Genomic DNA, 22069 nt, shown 5'->3' with positions numbered 1-22069 from the left:
ATCATCCTCAAGGATAGGCTCATCTTCCTGAGATTATGCATTCCAAATAACTTATTACTTGGTCGTCATAAGTATTAAACAGTAAACAGCGGTGCCTCTGAACGGGGGATATGCAGACGAGGGGAAAACAGAGTTAGCCATATGCAGAAATGAAAAAAAGGGTAAACAGTCTAGTCAGCACAAGATAAAAGGAAATGACACTCCAAGGGCAAAAAAAGGAACTGCTGACTGCATTGACAACAGAAGGTATGCTCACACATTTATATTATATTGTTGGTACAGGAAATATGCCATAAAGCATATAAGCATACACACAAGATACTTGGTTACTAGACTTCCAAAGCTAATTACAAACAAGTAAGGCCCCGTTTCTACTCTAGCAATCACCAAAGGTGGATGCTTTCATCTATGCTTGCTCAAAATTCGTTTCAGATTTGTACCCATACGAAAAAGCAGTAGCATTTCAGTTTTGCAACACTGCAGATCGCTCTGAAAGGGAACCACAAACTGTACATAATTAGGACAACTGACAGACAAGTGAAGAACCAACATGTGTATGTAACAGCAGAAAGATAAAAGGTTGGGCCTGAAAATTAAACTCCTAGCTGGACAAGTCAGCATGAATCCCGTGGAGGTTCACTGCCCTTCACTGTAAAAAGAGAATACCAGAAAGGAGAAACATTCAAGGGAAGTACCATCAGGTTCGCCACCCATTACAGAAACAGAGTTCTCTGCGACCTAAACGACATGGACAGACGAGATCTAGCGCTATAACACCACCACCACAACGGAACACGCCGATCCAGGGGCCGAACGAGCAAGAGAGGCGAACGTTTTTTAATTATTATCTTTACTGAAATGTGAGGCGAAGAATTTTGTTTCAGTTGAACAGGGCACCAAATCAAAGAGGGGGGAGGGGTCGGAATGGAGGATCACCTTGATGCCCTGCTCACTAGACAAAAAAATCCACGCTGTAAAAACTGAATAAAACATTTTTTCCCTCTGTCCCCCCTCGATTGCAACCCATGTTCACCAGACAAAGTCCTAGCACATTCCGATTCGAGACCTAGACTTACAATATGTGAGCAAATAGGGGAACAGGAACTTGGGGAGTGTACCTCGCCGCAGCCCGCCCTGTAACCTGCACATACATGAGCAGGCAAGGCAACCAGCACAATCTACAACTCTCTCTTTCTTCTCACAGCAGTAAAACCTAAAACTTAGTAATGCATATGAATCAGATTTGACCAAGAAAAGCAAAGATATCTCCAAGAATTTGCACCAAAGAGACCAAGGGTTTTTGCCCACAACAAATTTTGGTCACCTATAGGAAAAAAACATTGGCAAGAAAAATGAATTGAAAAAAGAGTAATAATACATCAAAAAGTTGAGAACCCAGCAAACAAAACCCAATTGTTCATCGACAGAGCTTCGCCACAGCCACCATCCTCCAGCTCCGCCATAAGCATAAACAGGCCGATCTTATTTTCATGTCGTCATTAACTTGTTTCGACCCATGTGGCAAAACAAACTTGAAAGCTGTCTCAAAATCTCACAAGGGCTGTAGTTACTTAACAAAACACAAAAGCTAGCTAGAATGACATATTGTCTGGAACACGGAATGACATCCATTTGTAGCAAAACTTGGCACAGCCAATTCAGATTTTCCCATAAGAGCAAGCAGTTTGCTGATCATCACATGTTTAAACACCTCCAAAACCTACATCTCCAAAAAAAAGGTGGCATTCACCACGCTCTGGAGCCATACCCGCATCCGAAACAACATGCTCCAAAATACTGTTTCAGCTTTCAACAGAGACACAGAGCCTCCAATTAGGCAGCTGCAAAATTCAAGAGGACATGACCAAAAGACAGCATTGACCCAACCCCCTATTATCAGGACACAACTCCACCTTCCAGGACCTAGTTAGTCAACTCCATGATGGCGCTGACGATGTCGCCATCCGCAGCCTTGAGTGCCTCCACAGCCCTGGATCTCGACACAGAGGCCTGCATCATCACGAGCTCGACGTCCTTCTTGTCAACGCCCGTCTCGTCGACCTCCTCGTCATCTTGGACTGCTGCCACGGACGGCTCACCCTTTGAATTGACCCTGCTCGGGCCCGGCGCCTTGAACTGCTCTGCCGCTTGTGTCTGCAGCTCAGTGTTCAGGTCCTCGAACTTGATCTCCCCGATAATGACATAGGTTTCTGAGTGTGAGCTCTTGAAGACATCTGGCTTGGAGAGGACAAATGTAACCTGCAATTGTGTTGGAGAAGGACTTAAGAAAATATGATAACCACCAGCATATAATTATGCTTCAGGGAACAATGTCGTAAAGTGGTTAAGATGCTCACGGTCTTGCTCTTTTTGATAGTTACATGGTTCACACCAGTAATGACCTTCAGGCCAAGCTTCTCCATTGCTTTCCTGCTCTTCTTCTCACTCCTTGACTGCCTAGATCTTCCACTAGCATCACCTCCTAGTCCCAGAAAGCACAGACGCATAATGTCAGATTTTCAAAAGTTGCAAAAGCCCAGATTTCTACAACTGGACATAGTTCACTTTGTGGATTATTATCTGCAATCGCTGAAAATGGCAAGTGTAACATTCATACAACACTTAAACTTTTCTAAAGCAAGATTGAACAGAAACTGTGACTGCAATCAAGTCTTCTTGGTATCCATTGTCGATTTTGGAATTTTGAACATCTTAGTTTTGCCACTTAGGGTAAGGTAAAAAGGATTAGCTATTGATATAATGGAAATTCCAGCATCAGTTCATACTAAATGCATTGAAATGATTCACCTACCAAAATTATACTTGCAAAAGCAAGATTTTATATTCAGGATTTGTTCCTATCAACTAAATGCTATAGCTGAACATTCATGTATATGTTAATGCAAGTTCAAATTGATACAAGGTGCCACCTCAGTACATACATGAATATTACATACAAATGGCAGGAAGTACTCAAGAAACTATATATTCTGTAAATAAGCAGTGCTGAATAATTCAGGAATAAGTGCATATGATACAGTTCCAAAAAAACTGAGAATATAGACCACAACGGCATAGCGATGGTTCGTAAAGAACAGAGCATTAGACAGGTACAAACTGGTCGGTTCTGAATCTTCAAATAAAAAATAGGTCAAAGTGAACCAAAATAGGTAAATTTGGAGTTTGTTCATTGAGGAACAAATCAAGTAACAATTTCGAGATTATGGAAATGCCAAAATTTAGCCCAATAGAAACAAAATAATCCACTGATTCAGGAGTTGAATAAGCAACGTTTAATTTAAAATTCGGGTATGGGCAATAACTTCAGATGTTTAAACTTATGTTAGAACTTACAAGGCAGCATTACAATAAGAAATATGCTTATCTGTAACTAAGTGGCTACTTGAACTGAATAGAAGGAACTACAGAATTTGAACATACCCTCAACATCATGATCATCTTTTTCATCCTCATCCTCATCATCGTATTCATCGTCGTCGTCATCATCCTCAAGGATAGGCTCATCTCGCTGAGAGTATGCATTACAAAAATCATATTACTTGACTGTTGTAAGTATTAAAGACCAAACAGCACTCCCTCGGAACAGGGCATATGCAGAGTGCGGGGAAACAGAGTTAGCCGTATGCAGAAATGAAAGAACAGTAAACAATCTAACAACAGTATTATCTTTCCAGCATGAATATGCGAGCACATACTAAGTAGCATCAGCAGAAGATAAACTGAAATGACACTCCAGAAGATAAACTGAAATTACAAGGAACTGCTCTCTGCTTTGACAACAGAAGGTATAACACACATTTATATTGTTTTTTTTTTGCGAGAACACATTTATATTGTTGGTACAGGAAATATGCCATAAAGCATATAAGCATACACACAAGATACTTAGGCTACTAATCGACTTCCAAAGCTAATTACAAACAAGTAAGGCCTCATATCTACTGTAGAAATCATCAAAGGTGGATGATTTATCTATGCTCGCTTATAAGTCGTTTCAGATTTGTATCCATAAGACAAAGCAGTAGCATTTCAATTTGCAACACTAGAGATTGCTCTGAAAGTGGACCACAAGCTGTACATAACTAGGACAACCGGCAAACAAATGAAGAACTACAACGTACTGTATGTAACAGCAAAGTTAGGAGCAGAAAGATGAAAGGTTGGGCCTGAAAATCAAACTCCCAGTTGGACAAGTGAGCATGAATCCCTCAGCTGGAGGTTCATGTAGGCCTGGGTTGACCGGACCCGCTGCCCTTCCCCATGAAAAGCCTTAGGATACCAGAAAGGACAAACATTCAAGGTAAGTGCCATCAGGTTGGCCACCCTTTACAGAGTTCTGTGCGACCTAGGCGACATGGACAGACGAGATCTAGCGCTATAACACCACCACAGCAACGGAACACGCCAATCCAGGGGCCGAACGAGCAAGAATGGGAAATATATATTTTTTCTGAAATGTGAGGCGAAGATTTTTCAGTCTGACACGACACCAAATCGGAGAGGGGGGGAGGGCTCGGAATGGAGGATCACCTCGATGCTCTGCTCCTCGAGCTGGGCGCGGAGCAGCTCGGCGGCCGTCATGGTGGTTAAAGCTTGGCGGAGGGGAAAGTAAAACCCTAGCCTAGCTACGAGGGAGGGGCTTGGGAGCAGGAGAGCAGAGGGCGAAGAGAGACTGCGACGGCAGGAAGAAAGGAAGAGACCCGCTTGACTCGTGCCCTCTGGTGGGTGTAAACTGGGCCTAGACCGTGCAATTTGGGCCAGTTCGTTCATGCCCGCTTTCTTGGCCCGTCTTGGCAATCTGGCAATAGTACCTCTTTTAGTGGGTTCCCCTAAGAAAACCTCTTTTAGTGGGTGTGGGTGTAACCTAGTTTCATGGTTTGAAATTTGAAATTTTAAATTTTGCTCTCCTAGCTAAACAGGCGTGGCCTTTCTAAAGCTCAAAAAAAAGCTAAACAGGTCGGCGCATCTGCAAAACCCAGAATCACTTGGTGCAAGAATTTTATATTTCCCTTCGTGCTCGATTTTGAATGCAGAACTGGGTAACCATCCAAGCCAGATTTGGAGAGCAGTAGTAGAAGGACGTGATGTACTCAAGCGGGGATTGATACAGAGAATTGGCAACGGAGCTTCAACTCATACATGGTCTGACAATTGGATTCGAATGGACGTCATGTTGCACCCCTATGGATGCCGGGTAACCAATCCACCTTTACTTGTAGCCGCAAGATGGGACATGGAGGAACTATCAGAGGTGTGTTTACCAATTTATATTTCATCTATTCTTAATATATCTATCTGTACAAGTGAGGTAGAAGATAGCTGGGTGTGGCACTTTGAGAAAAGTGGTTGTTGTACTGTGAGATCAGCATACAAGATGATGATCGCTACAAAGTACAGACAGGAAGCTTGGATCAATGGTTCTGCTGGTTCCTCCAGTACTGATAGAGATGTGGCCTCGTGGAAGCTATTATGGAAAACACCCGTACCGGGAAAAATATGTATGTTCCTTTGGAGACTAGCGAGGCACTCATTGTCAACCGAGGACATACAGGCCCATAGGAAAATGTCCACTACCAGCACTTGTGCTCTTTGTGGCATGGCTGACTCTGGAGACACTCATTGCTCGAGTGCGATATGGCGAGGTGCACTTGTGCTCTTTGTGGTGCGGCTGACTCCCGGAGACACTCATTGCTCGAGTGCGATATGGCGAGGTGCACTTGTTGATGGTGATTTGGCGGAGCACTTATGCGAGACAATTGAACTAAGTGCCAAGTAGTGGCTGTTGTGATGATTGATTCATTATCACATGAGGAATCTTCTATATCTAAATAGCTAGCCCCCACTAATGTATTTCTCTCAACATGCAAGTATATCACCTCATCATTCAACATGCATGGAGAAAAGCCTGTCACAACATGCAACCATGCATAATAAAAAGGCACCTCAACATGCAAACATGAATGAGAATTTACATGCTATTATGGTATTTATATTATACAATAAACAAACACCACAAATCATTTTTTAGTTTTAGTTCTCATGTTATTATGCTACATATTCATGTTTCATACAACCAATTCTCACTGAATATATTGCGAAACATTCCCTCAACAACGTGTGGGGTATCATCTAGTTTGTTAAGTTGTCAGTCACTAGTGGCAAGGACTAGGGCGCCACCTCGGGGTTTTGCAAAAGTCAATGTAGATGCAAGTGTGGCAAAGCCGAGATGAAAGGCAATGATATGTCTCCAACGTATCTATAATTTTTGATTGTTCCATGCTATATTATATTCTGTTTTGGACATTATTGGGCTTTATTATACACTTTTATATTATTTTTGGGACAACCTATTAACCGGAGGCCCAGCCCAGAATTGCTGTTTTTTGCCTATTTCAAAGTTTCGCAGAAAAAGAATATCAAACGGAGTCCAAACGGAATAAACCTTTGGGAACGTGATTTTTGGAATGAACGTGATCCAGAGGACTTGGACCCTACCTCAAGAAACCTACCAGGAAGGCACGAGGTAGGGGCGCACCTACCCACCCCCCAGGCGCGCCCTCCACCCTCATGGGGCCCATGTTGCTCCACCGACGTACTTCTTCCTTCTATATATACCTACGTACCCCCAAACTACCAGATACAGAACCAAAAACCTAATTCCACCGCCGCAACCTTCTGTACCCGTGAGATCCCATCTTGGGGCCTTTTCCGGAGCTCCGCCGGAGGGGGCATCGATCACGGAGGGCTTCTACATCAACACCATAGCCTCTCAGATGATGTGTGAGTAGTTTACCTCAGACCTTCGGGTCCATAGTTATTAGCTAGATGGCTTCTTCTCTCTCTTTGGATCTCAATACAAAGTTCTTCACGATTCTTGTGGAGATCTATTCAATGTAATCTTCTTTTGCGGTGTTTTGTTGAGACCGATGAATTGTGGGTTTATGATCAAGTTTATCTATGAACAATATTGGAATCTTCTCTAAATTCTTTTATGTATGATTGGTTATCTTTGCAAGTCTCTTCGAATTATCGGTTTGGTTTGGCCTACTAGATTGATCTTTCTTGCAATGGGAGAAGTGCTTAGCTTTGGGTTCAATCTTGCGGTGTCCTTTCCCAGTGACAGTAGGAGCAGCAAGGCACGTATTGTATTGTTGCCATCGAGGATAACAAGATGGGGTTTATATCATATTGCATGAGTTTATCCCTCTACATCATGTCATCTTACTTAAAGTGTTACTCTGTTCTTTTGAACTTAATACTCTAGATGCATGCTGGATAGCGGTCGATGTGTGGAGTAATAGTAGTAGATTCAGGCAGGAGTCGGTCTACTTGTCTCGGACGTGATGCCTATATACATGATAATACCTAGATATTCTCATAACTATGCTCAAGTCTGTCAATTGCTCAACAGTAATTTGTTTACCCACCGTAATACTTATGCTCTCGAGAGAAGCCACTAGTGAAACCTATGGCCCCTGGGTCTATTTTCCATCATATTAATCTCCCGTCAACAAGCTATTTCTGGCACTGTTTATTTTGCTTTCTCTACTTTGCATCTTTATCATAAAAATACCAAAAATATTATCTTATCATATCTATCAAATATCACTTTCGTAAGTGACCGTGAAGGGATTGACAACCCCTTTATTGTGTTGGTTGCGAGGATTTTATTTGTTTGTGTAGGTGCGAGGGACTCGCGTGTGGCCTCCTACTGGATTGATACCTTGGTTCTCAAAAACTGAGGGAAATACTTACGCTACTTTGCTGCATCACCCTTTCATCAAGAGGTAGCAAGAAGGATTTTTGTCGCCGTTGCCGGGGTGTGTAACACCCCGGATGTAACTTTCCCAATTTGGTGTAACACCCCGGATGTAACTTTCCCAATTTGTACTCCAACTCTTGCCGTTTCCGGCGTTAAGTTATATTTATTTCCTCGGGTTCGGGTTTTGTCTCTGTGTGTTGTTTTCATTTTCATGCATCTCATATCATGTCATCATGTGCATTGCATTGCATACGTGTTCGTCTCATGCATTCGAGCATTTTCCCCGTTGTCCGTTTTGCATTCCGGCGCTTCGTTCTCCTCCGGTGGTCATTTCTAGCTTTCTTTCGTGTGTGGGGATTAAACATTTCCGGATTGGACCGAGACTTGCCAAGCGGCCTTGGTTTACTACCGGTAGACCGCCTGTCAAGTTTCGTATCATTTGGACTTCGTTTGATACTCCAACGGTTAACCGAGGGACCGAAAAGGCCTCATGTGTGTTGCAGCCCAACACCCCTCCAATTTGGCCCAAAACCCACCAAACTCTGCTCCATGTCCTAGAGCGTTCGATCACGATCGCGTGGCCGAAAACCGCACCTCATTTGGACTCTCCTAGCTCCACTTATGCCTATAAATAGCCCCCTCCTTCGGATCTCTCCTCCCCGCAAACCCTAGTAAAAAAAAAGCAGATCCGCGCCGACGGACATGTCCGGGGCCTAGCCGGACACGTCCGCCGCCGCCTCTCGTCCACTCCGCGCCCGCCACGTGGCGCCGCCGGACCGCCGCCGCCCGCCGCGAGGCCCGCCGGCCCCGCGGCCCCCGCGGCCAGCTCCGCCCGCCGCCCTGCCGCGCCCCTCCCCTTCCGTCCCGCCGCTGGAGCCGGAGCCCGCGCGCGCGCACCGCTGCCCGGCGCCGCTACCTCGCCCTCAGGGCCCGGCCGCCCTATCGCCGCCTCCGGCCGCCCCGGGCCGGTCGGTCGGCCCAGCCGCCACCGCCCCTCGCCGACTCCGGCCGCGGCCACGCCCCGCGCCTCCACGCCGCCGGCCCACCCCGGCCTCTTCTCCATCACCGGCGAACCGACCTCGACGCCGACGAACCTCGGGAGTCACGCCCGATGAACAGTGCCGCGCTCAAATCCGATCCACTGCTACAGTAACCCTAGATCGGGGTTGACTTTTACCCTCTCCGTTAATTTTTTTATGCCTACTTTGACCGTCCGTAACTTTGCATCCGTAGCTCCGATTTGGACAAATTATATACCAAAATCTTCGTCTCGACGAGTAAATCATTTCATTCCATTGCATCATTTTCATTTGAGCTCATCTTGATGCCCGAAATGCTGATAGAAAGAGGATTCGTGAGTTAATTGTCAGATCTGCTAGTTCATCTTATACTTTTGTCATTTTTGCCATGATTATTGTGTGCATGCTATGCCTGTGAGTCCTTCATATGTTTTGTTAAGCATTTTGTCTTCTTTCCAGAGGTGCGACCCATGCATTTTTAGGATGTGTGTGGTGACTTGTGCAAGCTTGCAAAGAGAGGCACCCGGTAAATCTGTTTTCTGGGACTTAGTTGTTTTCACTGTCTGGGATATTTTAGTTCATGATGCCATATGTTCAGCTTGTTTCCTAGTGATCCGTGCCTCTTTTGAGGATGATCAGTAAACGAGTTTTGTTAATAATGTTATGCTCTATCCATCCATGTCTTTGTTTGCAATTATGGAGCACCATAGCTTGAGTCAATCGAGCTCTACTTTTGCTTCGTGGTGAATCTGGGCAGATCGTCAACTCGTTTGCGATTTTGCCGATGCTATTGTAGTTGATCCGTGCATGCTATGCCATTGTTCTTGCCATGTCTAGCTTTTATTTTGTGCCTTCTTAACGGATGTATGCTTTTCTTGCCATGAATTGCACCGTGGTGAGTGCATCGAGCTCGTTTACATGCCTTCGTGAGTTATATTTCAGCATGTCTCAGTTTTGTGAACCCTTTTGGCCCCAGGTCACTTTAGGACTTTTGTTAAGCTTGTTGAGTAGCTCCATGCCATGTTCCTACTTGTCATGTTTAGTTCATGTACCATGTTGTTTTGCTGCTCCGAAGAGGGCTTCGTGATCTGAAATTTCAGACTAGTGTTAATTTCACTAAGTCTGGAATCTGTTTTGCATTTGCGTTTTTGTCATGCTTGTTTGAACCTCTTAATGGATGAATTGGCCGTGGCTCAGTGCTAGTATTTTGTTAAGAATCTTGTGTGCATCCCTTCCATGTATTTTCTTGTCTTGTTTGGTGTCCGTAGCATGTTCATTTCGTTGCGTTTAGATGCCTACTTGCTGTAAATCGTAGACCGGTGTCATATCTTAAAACGCTTGCCATTTCCAAACCGTAACTCCGATTCCAATGATCTTTATATCGTTTTCAAGGGATTTCATCCCCTCTATCCAGTGGCATACTTGGTTTTCCATGTTGGGGCCAGGTTCATGCATTTCCTGTCATATCTTGCATTTTGCATCCCACATCGCATTCCATATAGCATATCATCATTTCATCATATTTCTTGGTGTTGCACATGGTTGATTGTACCCTTGTTGCTTGTTTGTCTTGTTGGGTAGAGCCGGGAGACGAGTTCGCTACCGAGGAGCCCGTTGAGTTTGCTTGTGAGGATCCAGTCAACTCTGACAACTGTGCAGGCAAGATGATCATACCCTCGAAATCACTACTATCTTTGCTATGCTAGTTTGCGCGCTCGTTTGCTATGCCAATGCTACGATGCCTACCTTTTGCTTGTCAGCCTCCCAATTTCCATGTTGACCCTCTAACCCACCATGTCCTAGCAAACCGTTGATTGGCTATGTTACCGCTTTGCTCAGCCCCTCTTATAGCGTTGCTAGTTGCAGGTGAAGTTTGGAGGCCGTTCCTTGTTGGAACATCTTTTATTTACTTGTCGGGATATCGTTATATTGCTATGTTATCTTAATGCATCTATATGCCGTTCCTTGTTGGAACATCTTTTATTTACTTGTCGGGATATCGTTATATTGCTATGTTATCTTAATGCATCTATATATTTGGTAAAGGGTGGAAGGCTCGGCCTCTCGCCTAGTGTTTTGTCCCACTCTTGCCGCCCTAGTTTCCCGTCATATCGGTGTTATGTTCCCGGATTTTGCGTTCCTTACGCGGTTGGGTTATAATGGGAACCCCTTGATAGTTCGCCTTGATTAAAGCTTTTCCAGCAATGCCCAACCTTGGTTTTACCATTTTCCACCTAGCCTTTTCTTTCCCTTGGGTTCTGCAGACTCAAGGGTCATCTTATGTTACCCCCCCGGGCCAGTGCTCGTCTGAGTGTTGGTCCACCTGTCAGCTACCGGTGGCCACCAGGGGCAACTCTGGGCTGGCCTACCCGTACCTAGGACAATCTGAGTGTGCCCTGAGAAAGAGATATGTGCAGCTCCTATCGGGATTTGTCGGCACATTCGGGCGGTGTTGCTGGTCTTGTTTTAACCTCTCGAATTGTCTTGTTGTACCGGGTTACCGAGTCTGATCGGTGTGTCTCGGGTGGAGGTCTATTCCTTCGTTGACCGTGAGAGCTTGTCATGGGATAAGTTGGGACTCCCCTGCAGGGATTGAACTTTCGAAAGCCGTGCCCGCGGTTATGGGCAGATGGGAATTTGTTAATGTCCGGCTGTAGATAACTTAAACCTTAATTAATTAAAATGAATCAATTGAGTGTGTTGCCGTGATGGCCTCTTCTCGGCGGAGTCCGGGAAGTGGACACGGTGTTGGAGTTATGCTTGCGCCGGTTGTCCTTCTAGATTCTCGCTCGTGCTTTGCCTCCTCTTCTCGCTCTCTTTTGCGAATAAGTTAGCCACCACATATGCTAGTCGCTTGCTGCAGCTCCACATATATTTGCCTTATCTATTCCTATAAGCTTAAATAGTCTTGATCGCGAGGGTGCGAGATTGCTGAGTCCCTGTGGCTCACAGATACTATAATTCCAGATGTAGGTCCAGGTGATTCCGCTCCAGGTGATGAGTACGAGCTCAAGTGCGAGTTCGACGAGGACTCTCAGCGTTATTATGTTTCCTTTCCCGATGATCAGTAGTGGTGCCTAGTTGGGGTTCGATTCAGGGTCTTGTCGCATGTTGGGTTCTTTTCTATTTTGGCGCCGTAGTCGGGCCATGAGTGTTTGTTTGATGGATGTTATTTATGTACTTTGATGTGACGTGGCGAGTGTAAGCCAGCTATGTATCTCCCCCTTTTATTATGTATTACATGGGATTTTGTAATGATTGCCTGACTTGCGACATTGCTTTCAATGCGGTTATGCCTCTAAGTCGTGCCTCGACACGTGGGAGCTATAGCCGCATCGAGGTCATAACAAGTTGGTATCAGAGCCTTCCCCGACCTTAGGAGCCCCATTGCTTGATCGTTTTTAGCGGCCGAGTTGTGTCTAGAAAAATGTTTTGAGTCACTTAGGAATTATATATCGCAGAGCTTAGGAATTCTTTTTACTTCCCAGTCTCCTCATCGCTCTGGTAAGGCATCCTGACGTAGAGTTTTGACTCTTCTCTTCTCAAATTTCACTAAAAAAAATTTAGGATCACGCGAGTATCTTGGATTTGTTCCGATGGCTTATGATGAGAATACTGTCTTGGTGCCTCCTGTCAGGGGTTTAGTGGAAGTGTCCCGGGGAGTTGAGCTCTGAGGTGTTGTCATCATAATTTTATCGTTGCAATTCTGGAATACTTGAGATATGTTCGCCGACATCGAAAATCTCTTTTATGCAGTTCGTTGGTGAGATAACCTCGACGCCACCCAGTACTGGGGCAGGAGTTCAGGAGTATCGCCATAACTTGTATAACGGATGCTTTTCGAAGGTTGAGGTAGATGGTTTCCGAAGTTTTCTTGGTTATGTGTTGAAGGATGGATACAGCTGGATGTAGGATTTGCTAGTTTGGGTGAGATATTATGCTTCCCCTGTATCCCCAACACCTGATTGCATAACCGGAAAGGTTCGGGAGTATCATAGGTGGGAATTCTAGTAGCTCTAGTTCTTCTTCCACGGATATTGGTTTGAGATTGGGATTTCTTACCGATTATTCGTTCTTGGTCCGTACCTTGTTGACTTATTTCTCTACCTTAACTCTACGTGGCTTCTCAATTTATGGATATGTGACCATTTGAAGAGGAATGCATTCGTTCATTTTGTTCGGATGTGAAGACTATATGTTGCAATTTTCATTCCGTTCGATTCAGCTTCAATATTTATCTGTCTATGTGCTAACGGTGGTCAACCTCTTCAGGATGGCTCCCGCTAAGAGCACCAGTCAGAACCAGAATCAAGATCTGCCACCACCTCCACCTCCTCCAGAGGCATGGCAAGCTGTGATGGCCGCAACCAATGCAAACACTCAGCTGATCATGCAAATTCTCCAAGAGCGCAATCAAGGCAGTCAAGGGAATCAAGGCAGCAATCAGAGTCACTTTGCTACACTCAATCAGTTCCTTGCTAACGGGCCAAAGACTTTCAGCAATTGTGTTGAGGCAACCGATGCTGACGATTGGCTTGTGGATCTGTGTAAGCATTTCGAGTGCAGCAACGTCAGGCCTGAGGACTTTGTGAAGTTCGCTTCCTTCCAACTCAAAGATCAAGCTGCAGAATGGTTCCAGCAGTACAAGGATTCCAGAGGTGGACGTGTTATCACTTGGGATGATTTCCGTCGAGATTTCCGAGCTCATCACATTCCGCAGAGCGTGGTTGAAAGCAAGCGTGAGGAATTCCGCAATCTGAAGCAAGGCTCTTTGTCTGTTTATGACTACAACAAATTGTTCCAGAAGCTTGCCCGCTTTGCTAAGCAGGACGTGCCTGATGAGAAGATCATGATATATCAGTTCAGGGGTGGTCTCAGAGAAGACATTCAGCTCGCTCTTGTTCTCTTTGAGCCCTTGAGATACGATGAGTTCTACAACATGGCACTGAAGCAAGAGGCTGCTCAGTTGAGGTGTGATGCTTCCAGGAAGCGAGTCAGAGATGTTACTCCCTCTTCCTCTACTCAAGTGGCCAAGCAGCAGAAGTTTTGGCTTCCTCCTCCTCCGTTCCGTCAGCCGTATCAGCAGAAGAGCAAAGGTGGCAGTGGTTCTTCCCACCCACCCAACCCTGGCTTTTAGAACAAGACTTCGTCTCAACCTCCAAGATCGAATGCTCCGTATCACCGTCCGCTTTCAGAGGTCACGTGCAACAAGTGCCAACAGAAGGGTCACTATGCCAACAAGTGTTTCAACCAGAGGCGTCTTCCTCCTCCTCCTCCTGTGAGATCGGCAAGTACAGCTGTGGTGAAGCATAATCCCAAGCATGCCAAGGTCAATTTGATGAATGCAGCACAGGCAGAGGACTCATCAGATGTGATCATGGGTAACCTTCCTGTTAATGATATTCCTGCAAAAGTTCTTTTTGACACTGGTGCATCGCATTGCTTCATCTCGAGACCGTTTACAAATAGGCATGAATTGGTTTCACAAGTTTTGCCTAGTCCTTTAGCAGTTGTCTCTCCCGGTAAGCGCATGCAGGCTAACTCCATCGTTCCGGATGTTTCTATCACTTTGGGTGACTACAAATTTCTATCCTCTCCAACGGTTCTCGGTGACTCGGATATTGATCTTATTCTCGGAATGGATTGGCTTTCTAAGCACAAGGCTCAGCTTGATTGTGCTGCCAGGCAGATTCAATTGACTCATTCGTCTGAGGATGTAATTGTCTTTGCCGCTCGGGATAATACCATCCGTCTGTTTTCTCTCAATGAGAAGGGTGAATTGGATGCCATCTCTCAAATTCCTGTCGTTTGCGAATATCAAGACGTCTTTCCAGAAGAGCTCCCAGGAATGCCTCCGCACCGGCCAGTTGAATTCGTTATTGAACTTGAACCTGGCACGGAACCTGTGTGCAAACGTCCTTACAAGCTCGGACCTGAAGAGTTGAAGGAGCTGAAGAAGCAACTCGATGAGCAAGAAAGAATGGGTCTCATCCGGCCTAGTACTTCTCCGTGGGGTTGTGGTGTTCTTTTTGTGAAGAAGAAGGATGGAACGGACCGACTTTGTGTTGATTACCGTCCAATGAACAAGAAGAGCATCAAGAACAAATACCCACTTCCCAACATCAATGAGCTGTTCGAACAACTCAAAGGTGCCCAAGTATTCTCCAAGCTTGACCTCCGTATGGGTTATCACCAGATTCGCATTCGTGAAGAAGATATTCCCAAGACAGCATTCAGAACAAGCTTTGGTTCATATGAATACACTGTCATGTCTTTTGGCCTCGCCAACGCTCCTCCGACGTTCTCTCGCATGATGAACTTCATCTTCAACGCCTACACCAATGACTTCGTTTTGGTCTATCTCGATGACATTCTGGTTTTCTCGAAGAACAAGGAAGATCATGCCAAGCACTTGCGTTTGGTTCTCGATAAGCTCAGGAACATCAGTTCTACGCCAAGTTCTCCAAGTGTGAATTTTGGCTCGATCAGGTTCTTTATCTTGGTCATATCATCTCTGCCAAGGGCATTTCCGTGAATCCCGAGAAGGTATCCGCAATTGTGAATTGGGAACCTCCTTAGAACGTGAAGCAACTCCGAAGTTTTCTCGGTCTCGCAAGCTATTGCCGAAGATTCGTTGAAAACTTTTCTAAGATTGCAAAGCCTCTCTCAAATCTTCTTCAGAAGCACGTCAAGTATGTTTGGTCTCCAGAGTGTGATATTGCTTTCAACACGTTGAAAGAAAAGTTGATCACTGCTCCAGTTCTGACTCCACCTGATGAATCCAAGCCGTACGAGGTCTTTTGTGATGCCTCTCTCCAAGGTCTTGGCGCAGTTTTGATGCAAGAGAAGAAAGTGGTTGCTTATACATCTCGCCAGTTGAAGCCTAATGAGAAGAACTACCCCACTCATGATCTCGAGTTGGCGGCAGTTGTGCATGCTTTGTTGACTTGGAGACATCTTCTATTGGGAAGAAAAGTGGACATTTTCACTGATCACAAGAGTCTCAAGTACATCTTCACTCAGCCTAATCTCAACCTAAGGCAAACTCGATGGGTCGAAATGATTCAAGAGTATAATCCGAGTATTGAGTATACTCTAGGCAAGGCCAATGTGATTGCTGACGCTTTGAGCAGAAAGGCCTACTGCAACAGTCTGATTCTTAAGCCTTATCAACCCGAGCTTTGTGAGGCTTTCCACAAGCTTAATCTGCAAGTTGTTCCTCAAGGTTTCCTCGCCAACCTTCAAGTCTCTCCTACCTTAGAAGACCAGATTCGCCAAGCCCAGCTTCTTGATGCTATGGTGAAAAAGGTGAAGATTGGGATTGCCAAGAGTCAGTCCAAGTACAAGTGCTACCGCCTTGATGACAAGGACACTCTCTTCTTTGAGGATCGTATTGTTGTGCCCAAAGGTGAACTTCGTAAGGTGATCATGAACGAGGCTCACAATTCTCTCCTCTCCATCCACCCTGGGAGCACGAAGATGTATCAGGACCTCAAGCAAGCTTATTGGTGGACTCGAATGAAGCGCGAGATCGCACAATTCATGAATGAATGTGATGTCTGCAGAAGAGTGAAGGCAGAACACCAAAGGTCAGCTGGTCTCCTCCAACCTCTTGCCATTCCAGAATGGAAGTTTGACCACATTGAAATGGACTTCGTGACTGGGTTTCCAAAGTCCAAGCGTGGCAATGATGCTATATTTGTTGTCATCGACAAGCTCACCAAAGTGGCTCATTTTCTGCCTATCAAAGAGTCGATCACTGCAGCTCAATTGGCGGAACTCTATACCTCTCGAATTGTGTCTCTGCACGGTATTCCTCAAGTGATCTCTTCAGACCATGGCAGCATCTTTACCTCCAAGTTTTGGGATTCTTTTCAGAAGGCCATGGGCACTAACATCCGCTTCAGCACTGCTTTCCATCCTCAAACAAGCGGTCAAGTCGAGCGTGTCAACCAGATTCTTGAAGATATGCTCAGGGCTTGTGTGATCTCCTTCGGCATGAAGTGGGAGGATTGTCTTCCTTATGCTGAATTCTCCTATAACAACAGTTTTCAAGCAAGTTCGGGCAAGGCCCCATTCGAAATTCTGTATGGCAGGAAGTGCCGTACCCCTCTCAACTGGTCTGAAACCGGTGAACGTCAGCTGCTGGGTAATGACTTAATCACAGAAGCAGAAGAAATGTGCAAAGTCATTCGTGATAACCTCAAAGCAGCCCAATCCCGCCAGAAGAGCTACTATGATAGTAAGCACCGTGATTTGGCTTTCGAGATCGGAGATCATGTTTACCTCCGCGTCTCTCCTATGAAAGGTACTCGCCGCTTCGGTATCAAAGGGAAGCTTGCCCCTAGATACGTGGGACCTTTCAAGATTGTCAGCAAGAGAGGCGACCTCGCCTATCAACTCGAACTTCCTTCAAACTTTGCAAATGTTCATGACGTGTTCCATGTCTCTCAGCTTCGAAAGTGCTTCAAGACTCCTGACCGCACCGTCAACTTCGAGGACATTGAGCTCCAAGAAGATCTCTCCTATCGTGAGCACCCAGTTGCTATTCTTGAAGAGACTGAACGCAAGACTCGCAACAAGTCAATCAAATTTCTCAAAGTCAAGTGGTCACACCATTCCGACCGTGAAGCTACCTGGGAACGCGAGGATCACCTCCGTTCTGAGTACCCCGGAGTTCTTTCAGTCCTAGATCTCAGGACGAGATCTTTTCGTAGTGGTGGAGTGTTGTAACACCCCGGATGTAACTTTCCCAATTTGTACTTCAACTCTTACCGTTTCCGGCGTTAAGTTATATTTATTTCCTCGGGTTCGGGTTTTGTCTCCGTGTGTTGTTTTCATTTTCATGCATCTCATATCATGTCATCATGTGCATTGCATTCGCATACGTGTTCGTCTCATGCATTCGAGCTTTTTCCCCGTTGTCCGTTTTGCATTCCGGCGCTTCGTTCTCCTCCGGTGGTCATTTCTAGCTTTCTTTCGTGTGTGGGGATTAAACATTTCCGGATTGGACCGAGACTTGCCAAGCGGCCTTGGTTTACTACCAGTAGACCGCCTGTCAAGTTTCGTATCATTTGGACTTCGTTTGATACTCCAACGGTTAACCGAGGGACCGAAAAGGCCTCGTGTGTGTTGCAGCCCAACACCCCTCCAATTTGGCCCAAAACCCACCAAACTCTGCTCCATGTCCTAGAGCGTTCAATCACGATCGCATGGCCGAAAACCGCACCTCATTTGGACTCTCCTAGCTCCACTTATGCCTATAAATAGCCCCCTCCAAATTCGGATCTTCTTCCCCGTCCAAACCCTAGTCTAAAAAAAACAGATCCGCGCCGACGGACATGTCCGGGGCCTAGCCGGACACATCCGCCGTCGGCTCTCGTGCACTCCGCGCCCGCCACGTGTCCCTCGCGGGACCGCTTCGCCGCCGCCGCCGCGAGGCCCACCGAGCCCAACGCGGGCCCCCGCGGCCCAGTCTTCCGCCCCGCCACCATCTGCCAAGCCGCCGCCCTCCCCTTCGCGTCCGGCCGCCGCTGGAGCCCGGAGCCGCCGCGCGCGCCCGCTGCCGGCGCCGCCTCGCCTTACCTCAGGGCCCGGCCGCCCTACGCCGCCTCCGCGCCGCCCCGGGCCGGCGCCGCCCAGCCGCCACCGCCCCTCGCCGACTCCGGCGGCCGCGGCCACGCCCCGCCGCCTCCACGCCGACCGGCCCACCCCGGCCTCTTCTCCATCACCGGCGAACCGACCTCGACGCCGACGAACCTCGGGAGTCACGCCCGATGAACAGTGCCGCGCTCAAATCCGATCCACTGCTACAGTAACCCTAGATCGGGGTTGACTTTTACCCTCTCCGTTAATTTTTTTATGCCTACTTTGACCGTCCGTAACTTTGCATCCGTAGCTCCGATTTGGACAAATTATATACCAAAATCTTCGTCTCGACGAGTAAATCATTTCATTCCATTGCATCATTTTCATTTGAGCTCATCTTGATGCCCGAAATGCTGATAGAAAGAGGATTGTGAGTTAACTGTCAGATCTGCTAGTTCATCTTATACTTTTGTCATTTTTGCCATGATTATTGTGTGCATGCTATGCCTGTGAGTCCTTCATATGTTTTGTTAAGCATTTTGTCTTCTTTCCAGAGGTGCGACCCATGCATTTTTAGGATGTGTGTGGTGACTTGTGCAAGCTTGCAAAGAGAGGCACCCGGTAAATCTGTTTTCTGGGACTTAGTTGTTTTCACTGTCTGGGATATTTTAGTTCATGATGCCATATGTTCAGCTTGTTTCCTAGTGATCCGTGCCTCTTTTGAGGATGATCAGTAAACGAGTTTTGTTAATAATGTTATGCTCTATCCATCCATGTCTTTTTTAGCAATTATGGAGCACCATAGCTTGAGTCAATCGAGCTCTACTTTTGCTTCGTGGTGAATCTGGGCAGATCGTCAACTCGTTTGCGATTTTGCCGTTGTTATTGTAGTTGATCCGTGCATGCTATGCCATTGTTCTTGCCATGTCTAGCTTTTATTTTGTGCCTTCTTAACGGATGTATGCTTTTCTTGCCATGAATTGCACCGTGGTGAGTGCATCGAGCTCGTTTACATGCCTTCGTGAGTTATATTTCAGCATGTCTCAGTTTTCACCAAGTCTGAAAACTGATTGTGTTTTAGCTATGTTCGTGTGCCCGTTAGTATATTTTGTGAACCCTTTTGGCCCCAGGTCACTTTGGGACTTTTGTTAAGCTTGTTGAGTAGCTCCATGCCATGTTCTTACTTGTCATGTTCAGGTCATGTACCATGTTTTTTTGCTGCTCCGAAGAGGGCTTCGTGATCTGAAATTTCAGACTAGTGTTAATTTCACTAAGTCTGGAATCTGTTTTGCATTTGCGTTTTTGTCATGCTTGTTTGAACCTCTTAATGGATGAATTGGCCGTGGCTCAGTGCTAGTATTTTGTTAAGAATCTTGTGTGCATCCCTTCCATGTATTTTCTTGTCTTGTTTGGTGTCCGTAGCATGTTCATTTCGTTGCGTTTAGATGCCTACTTGCTGTAAATCGTAGACCGGTGTCATATCTTAAAACCCTTGCCATTTCCAAACCGTAACTCCGATTCCAATGATCTTTATATCGTTTTCATCCCCTCTATCCAGTGGCACACTTGGTTTTCCAAGTTGGGGCCAGGTTCATGCATTTCCTGTCATATCTTGCATTTTGCATCCGACATCGCATTCCATATAGCATATCATCATTTCATCATATTGCTTGGTCTTGCACGTGGTTGATTGTACCCTTGTTGCTTGTTTGTCTTGTTGGGTAGAGCCGGGAGACGAGTTCGCTACCGAGGAGCCCGTTGAGTTTGCTTGTGAGGATCCAGTCAACTCTGACAACTGTGCAGGCAAGATGATCATACCCTTGAAATCACTACTATCTTTGCTATGCTAGTTTGCTCGCTCTTGCTATGCCAATGCTACGATGCCTACCATTTGCTTGTCAGCCTCCCAATTTCCATGTTGAACCTCTAACCCACCATGTCCTAGCAAACCATTGATTGGCTATGTTACCGCTTTGCTCAGCCCCTCTTATAGCGTTGCTAGTTGCAGGTGAAGTTTGGAGGCCGTTCCTTGTTGGAACATCTTTTATTTACTTGTCGGGATATCGTTATATTGCTATGTTATCTTAATGCATCTATATATTTGGTAAAGGGTGGAAGGCTCGGCCTCTCGCCTAGTGTTTTGTCCCACTCTTGCCGCCCTAGTTTCCCGTCATATCGGTGTTATGTTCCCGGATTTTGCGTTCCTTACGCGGTTGGGTTATAATGGGAACCCCTTGATAGTTCGCCTTGATTAAAGCTTTTCCAGCAATGCCCAACCTTGGTTTTACCATTTGCCACCTAGCCTTTTCTTTCCCTTGGGTTCTGCAGACTCAAGGGTCATCTTATGTTACCCTTCCCCCCCCCCCCCGGGCCAGTGCTCCTCTGAGTGTTGGTCCACCTGTCAGCTACCGGTGGCCACCAGGGGCAACTCTGGGCTGGCCTACCCGTACCTAGGACAATCTGAGTGTGCCCTGAGAAAGAGATATGTGCAGCTCCTATCGGGATTTGTCGGCACATTCGGGCGGTGTTGCTGGTCTTGTTTTAACCTCTCGAATTGTCTTGTTGTACCGGGTTACCGAGTCTGATCGGTGTGTCTCGGGTGGAGGTCTATTCCTTCGTTGACCGTGAGAGCTTGTCATGGGATAAGTTGGGACTCCCCTGCAGGGATTGAACTTTCGAAAGCCGTGCCCGCGGTTATGGGCAGATGGGAATTTGTTAATGTCCGGCTGTAGATAACTTAAACCTTAATTAATTAAAATGAATCAATTGAGTGTGTTGCCGTGATGGCCTCTTCTCGGCGGAGTCCGGGAAGTGGACACGGTGTTGGAGTTATGCTTGCGCAGGTTGTTCCTCTAGATTCTCGCTCGCTGCTTTGCCTCCTCTTCTCGCTCTCTTTTGCGAATAAGTTAGCCACCACATATGCTAGTCGCTTGCTGCAGCTCCACATATATTTGCCTTATCTATTCCTATAAGCTTAAATAGTCTTGATCGCGAGGGTGCGAGATTGCTGAGTCCCTGTGGCTCACAGATACTATAATTCCAGATGCAGGTCCAGGTGATTCCGCTCCAGGTGACGAGTACGAGCTCAAGTGCGAGTTCGACGAGGACTCTCAGCGTTATTATGTTTCCTTTCCCGATGATCAGTAGTGGTGCCTAGTTGGGGTTCGATTCAGGGTCTTGTCGCATGTTGGGTTCTTTTCTATTTTGGCGCCGTAGTCGGGCCATGAGTGTTTGTTTGATGGATGTTATTTATGTACTTTGATGTGACGTGGCGAGTGTAAGCCAGCTATGTATCTCCCCCTTTTATTATGTATTACATGGGATGTTGTAATGATTGCCTGACTTGCGACATTGCTTTCAATGCGGTTATGCCTCTAAGTCGTGCCTCGACACGTGGGAGCTATAGCCGCATCGAGGGCGTAACAGGGTGTCTACGCAAAATTCAACATACCAAGTACCCATCACAAACCCTTATCTCCCGCATTACATTATTTGCCATTTGCCTCTCGTTTTCCTCTCCCCCACTTCACCCTTGCTGTTTTATTCGCCCTCTCTTTTCCGTTCGCCTCTTTTTTTGCGTGCTTCTTGTTTGCTCACATGTTGGATCGCTTGCTCATCACGATGGCTCTACCTAGATTTGGTGATCTTCACCTTAAAAGGTTAGAAGAGATCGAAAGCA

The 22069-nt window shown here is 46.2% G+C and overlaps 1 protein-coding gene across 1 annotated transcript; it reads right to left on the bottom strand.

The window, feature by feature from the left end:
* Positions 1-1564: 1564 nt before the first annotated feature.
* On the bottom strand, positions 1565-4708 carry LOC125549242 (nascent polypeptide-associated complex subunit alpha-like protein 1). The gene is made up of 4 exons (XM_048712701.1): positions 4552-4708; positions 3442-3529; positions 2358-2482; positions 1565-2259 (listed from the first exon to the last, which is right to left on the bottom strand). The coding sequence occupies exons 1-4, from the start codon at positions 4600-4602 to the stop codon at positions 1924-1926; spliced, it is 600 nt and encodes a 199-aa protein (XP_048568658.1). The 5' UTR covers positions 4603-4708; the 3' UTR covers positions 1565-1923.
* Positions 4709-22069: the final 17361 nt, after the last annotated feature.

The sequence above is a fragment of the Triticum urartu genome, chromosome 3, assembly GCF_003073215.2.
Source record: "Triticum urartu cultivar G1812 chromosome 3, Tu2.1, whole genome shotgun sequence".
In the NCBI taxonomy this organism is placed as follows: Eukaryota; Viridiplantae; Streptophyta; class Magnoliopsida; order Poales; family Poaceae; genus Triticum; species Triticum urartu.
The sequence above is the reverse complement of the archived record's forward strand: the minus strand, read 5'-3'. Positions and strand labels throughout refer to the sequence as shown.

Bases quoted from the DNA above. Each gene is read 5' to 3' on its own strand.
- LOC125549242 (XM_048712701.1), bottom strand. From the start codon at position 4,602: ATGACGGCCGCCGAGCTGCTCCGCGCCCAGCTCGAGGAGCAGAGCATC. The intron at 3,530-4,551 runs GTGATCCTCCAT...GCATACTCTCAG, and splicing joins TCGAGGAGCAGAGCATCGAG to CGAGATGAGCCTATCCTTGA. The intron at 2,483-3,441 runs GTATGTTCAAAT...TTCTGGGACTAG, and splicing joins AGATGATCATGATGTTGAGG to GAGGTGATGCTAGTGGAAGA.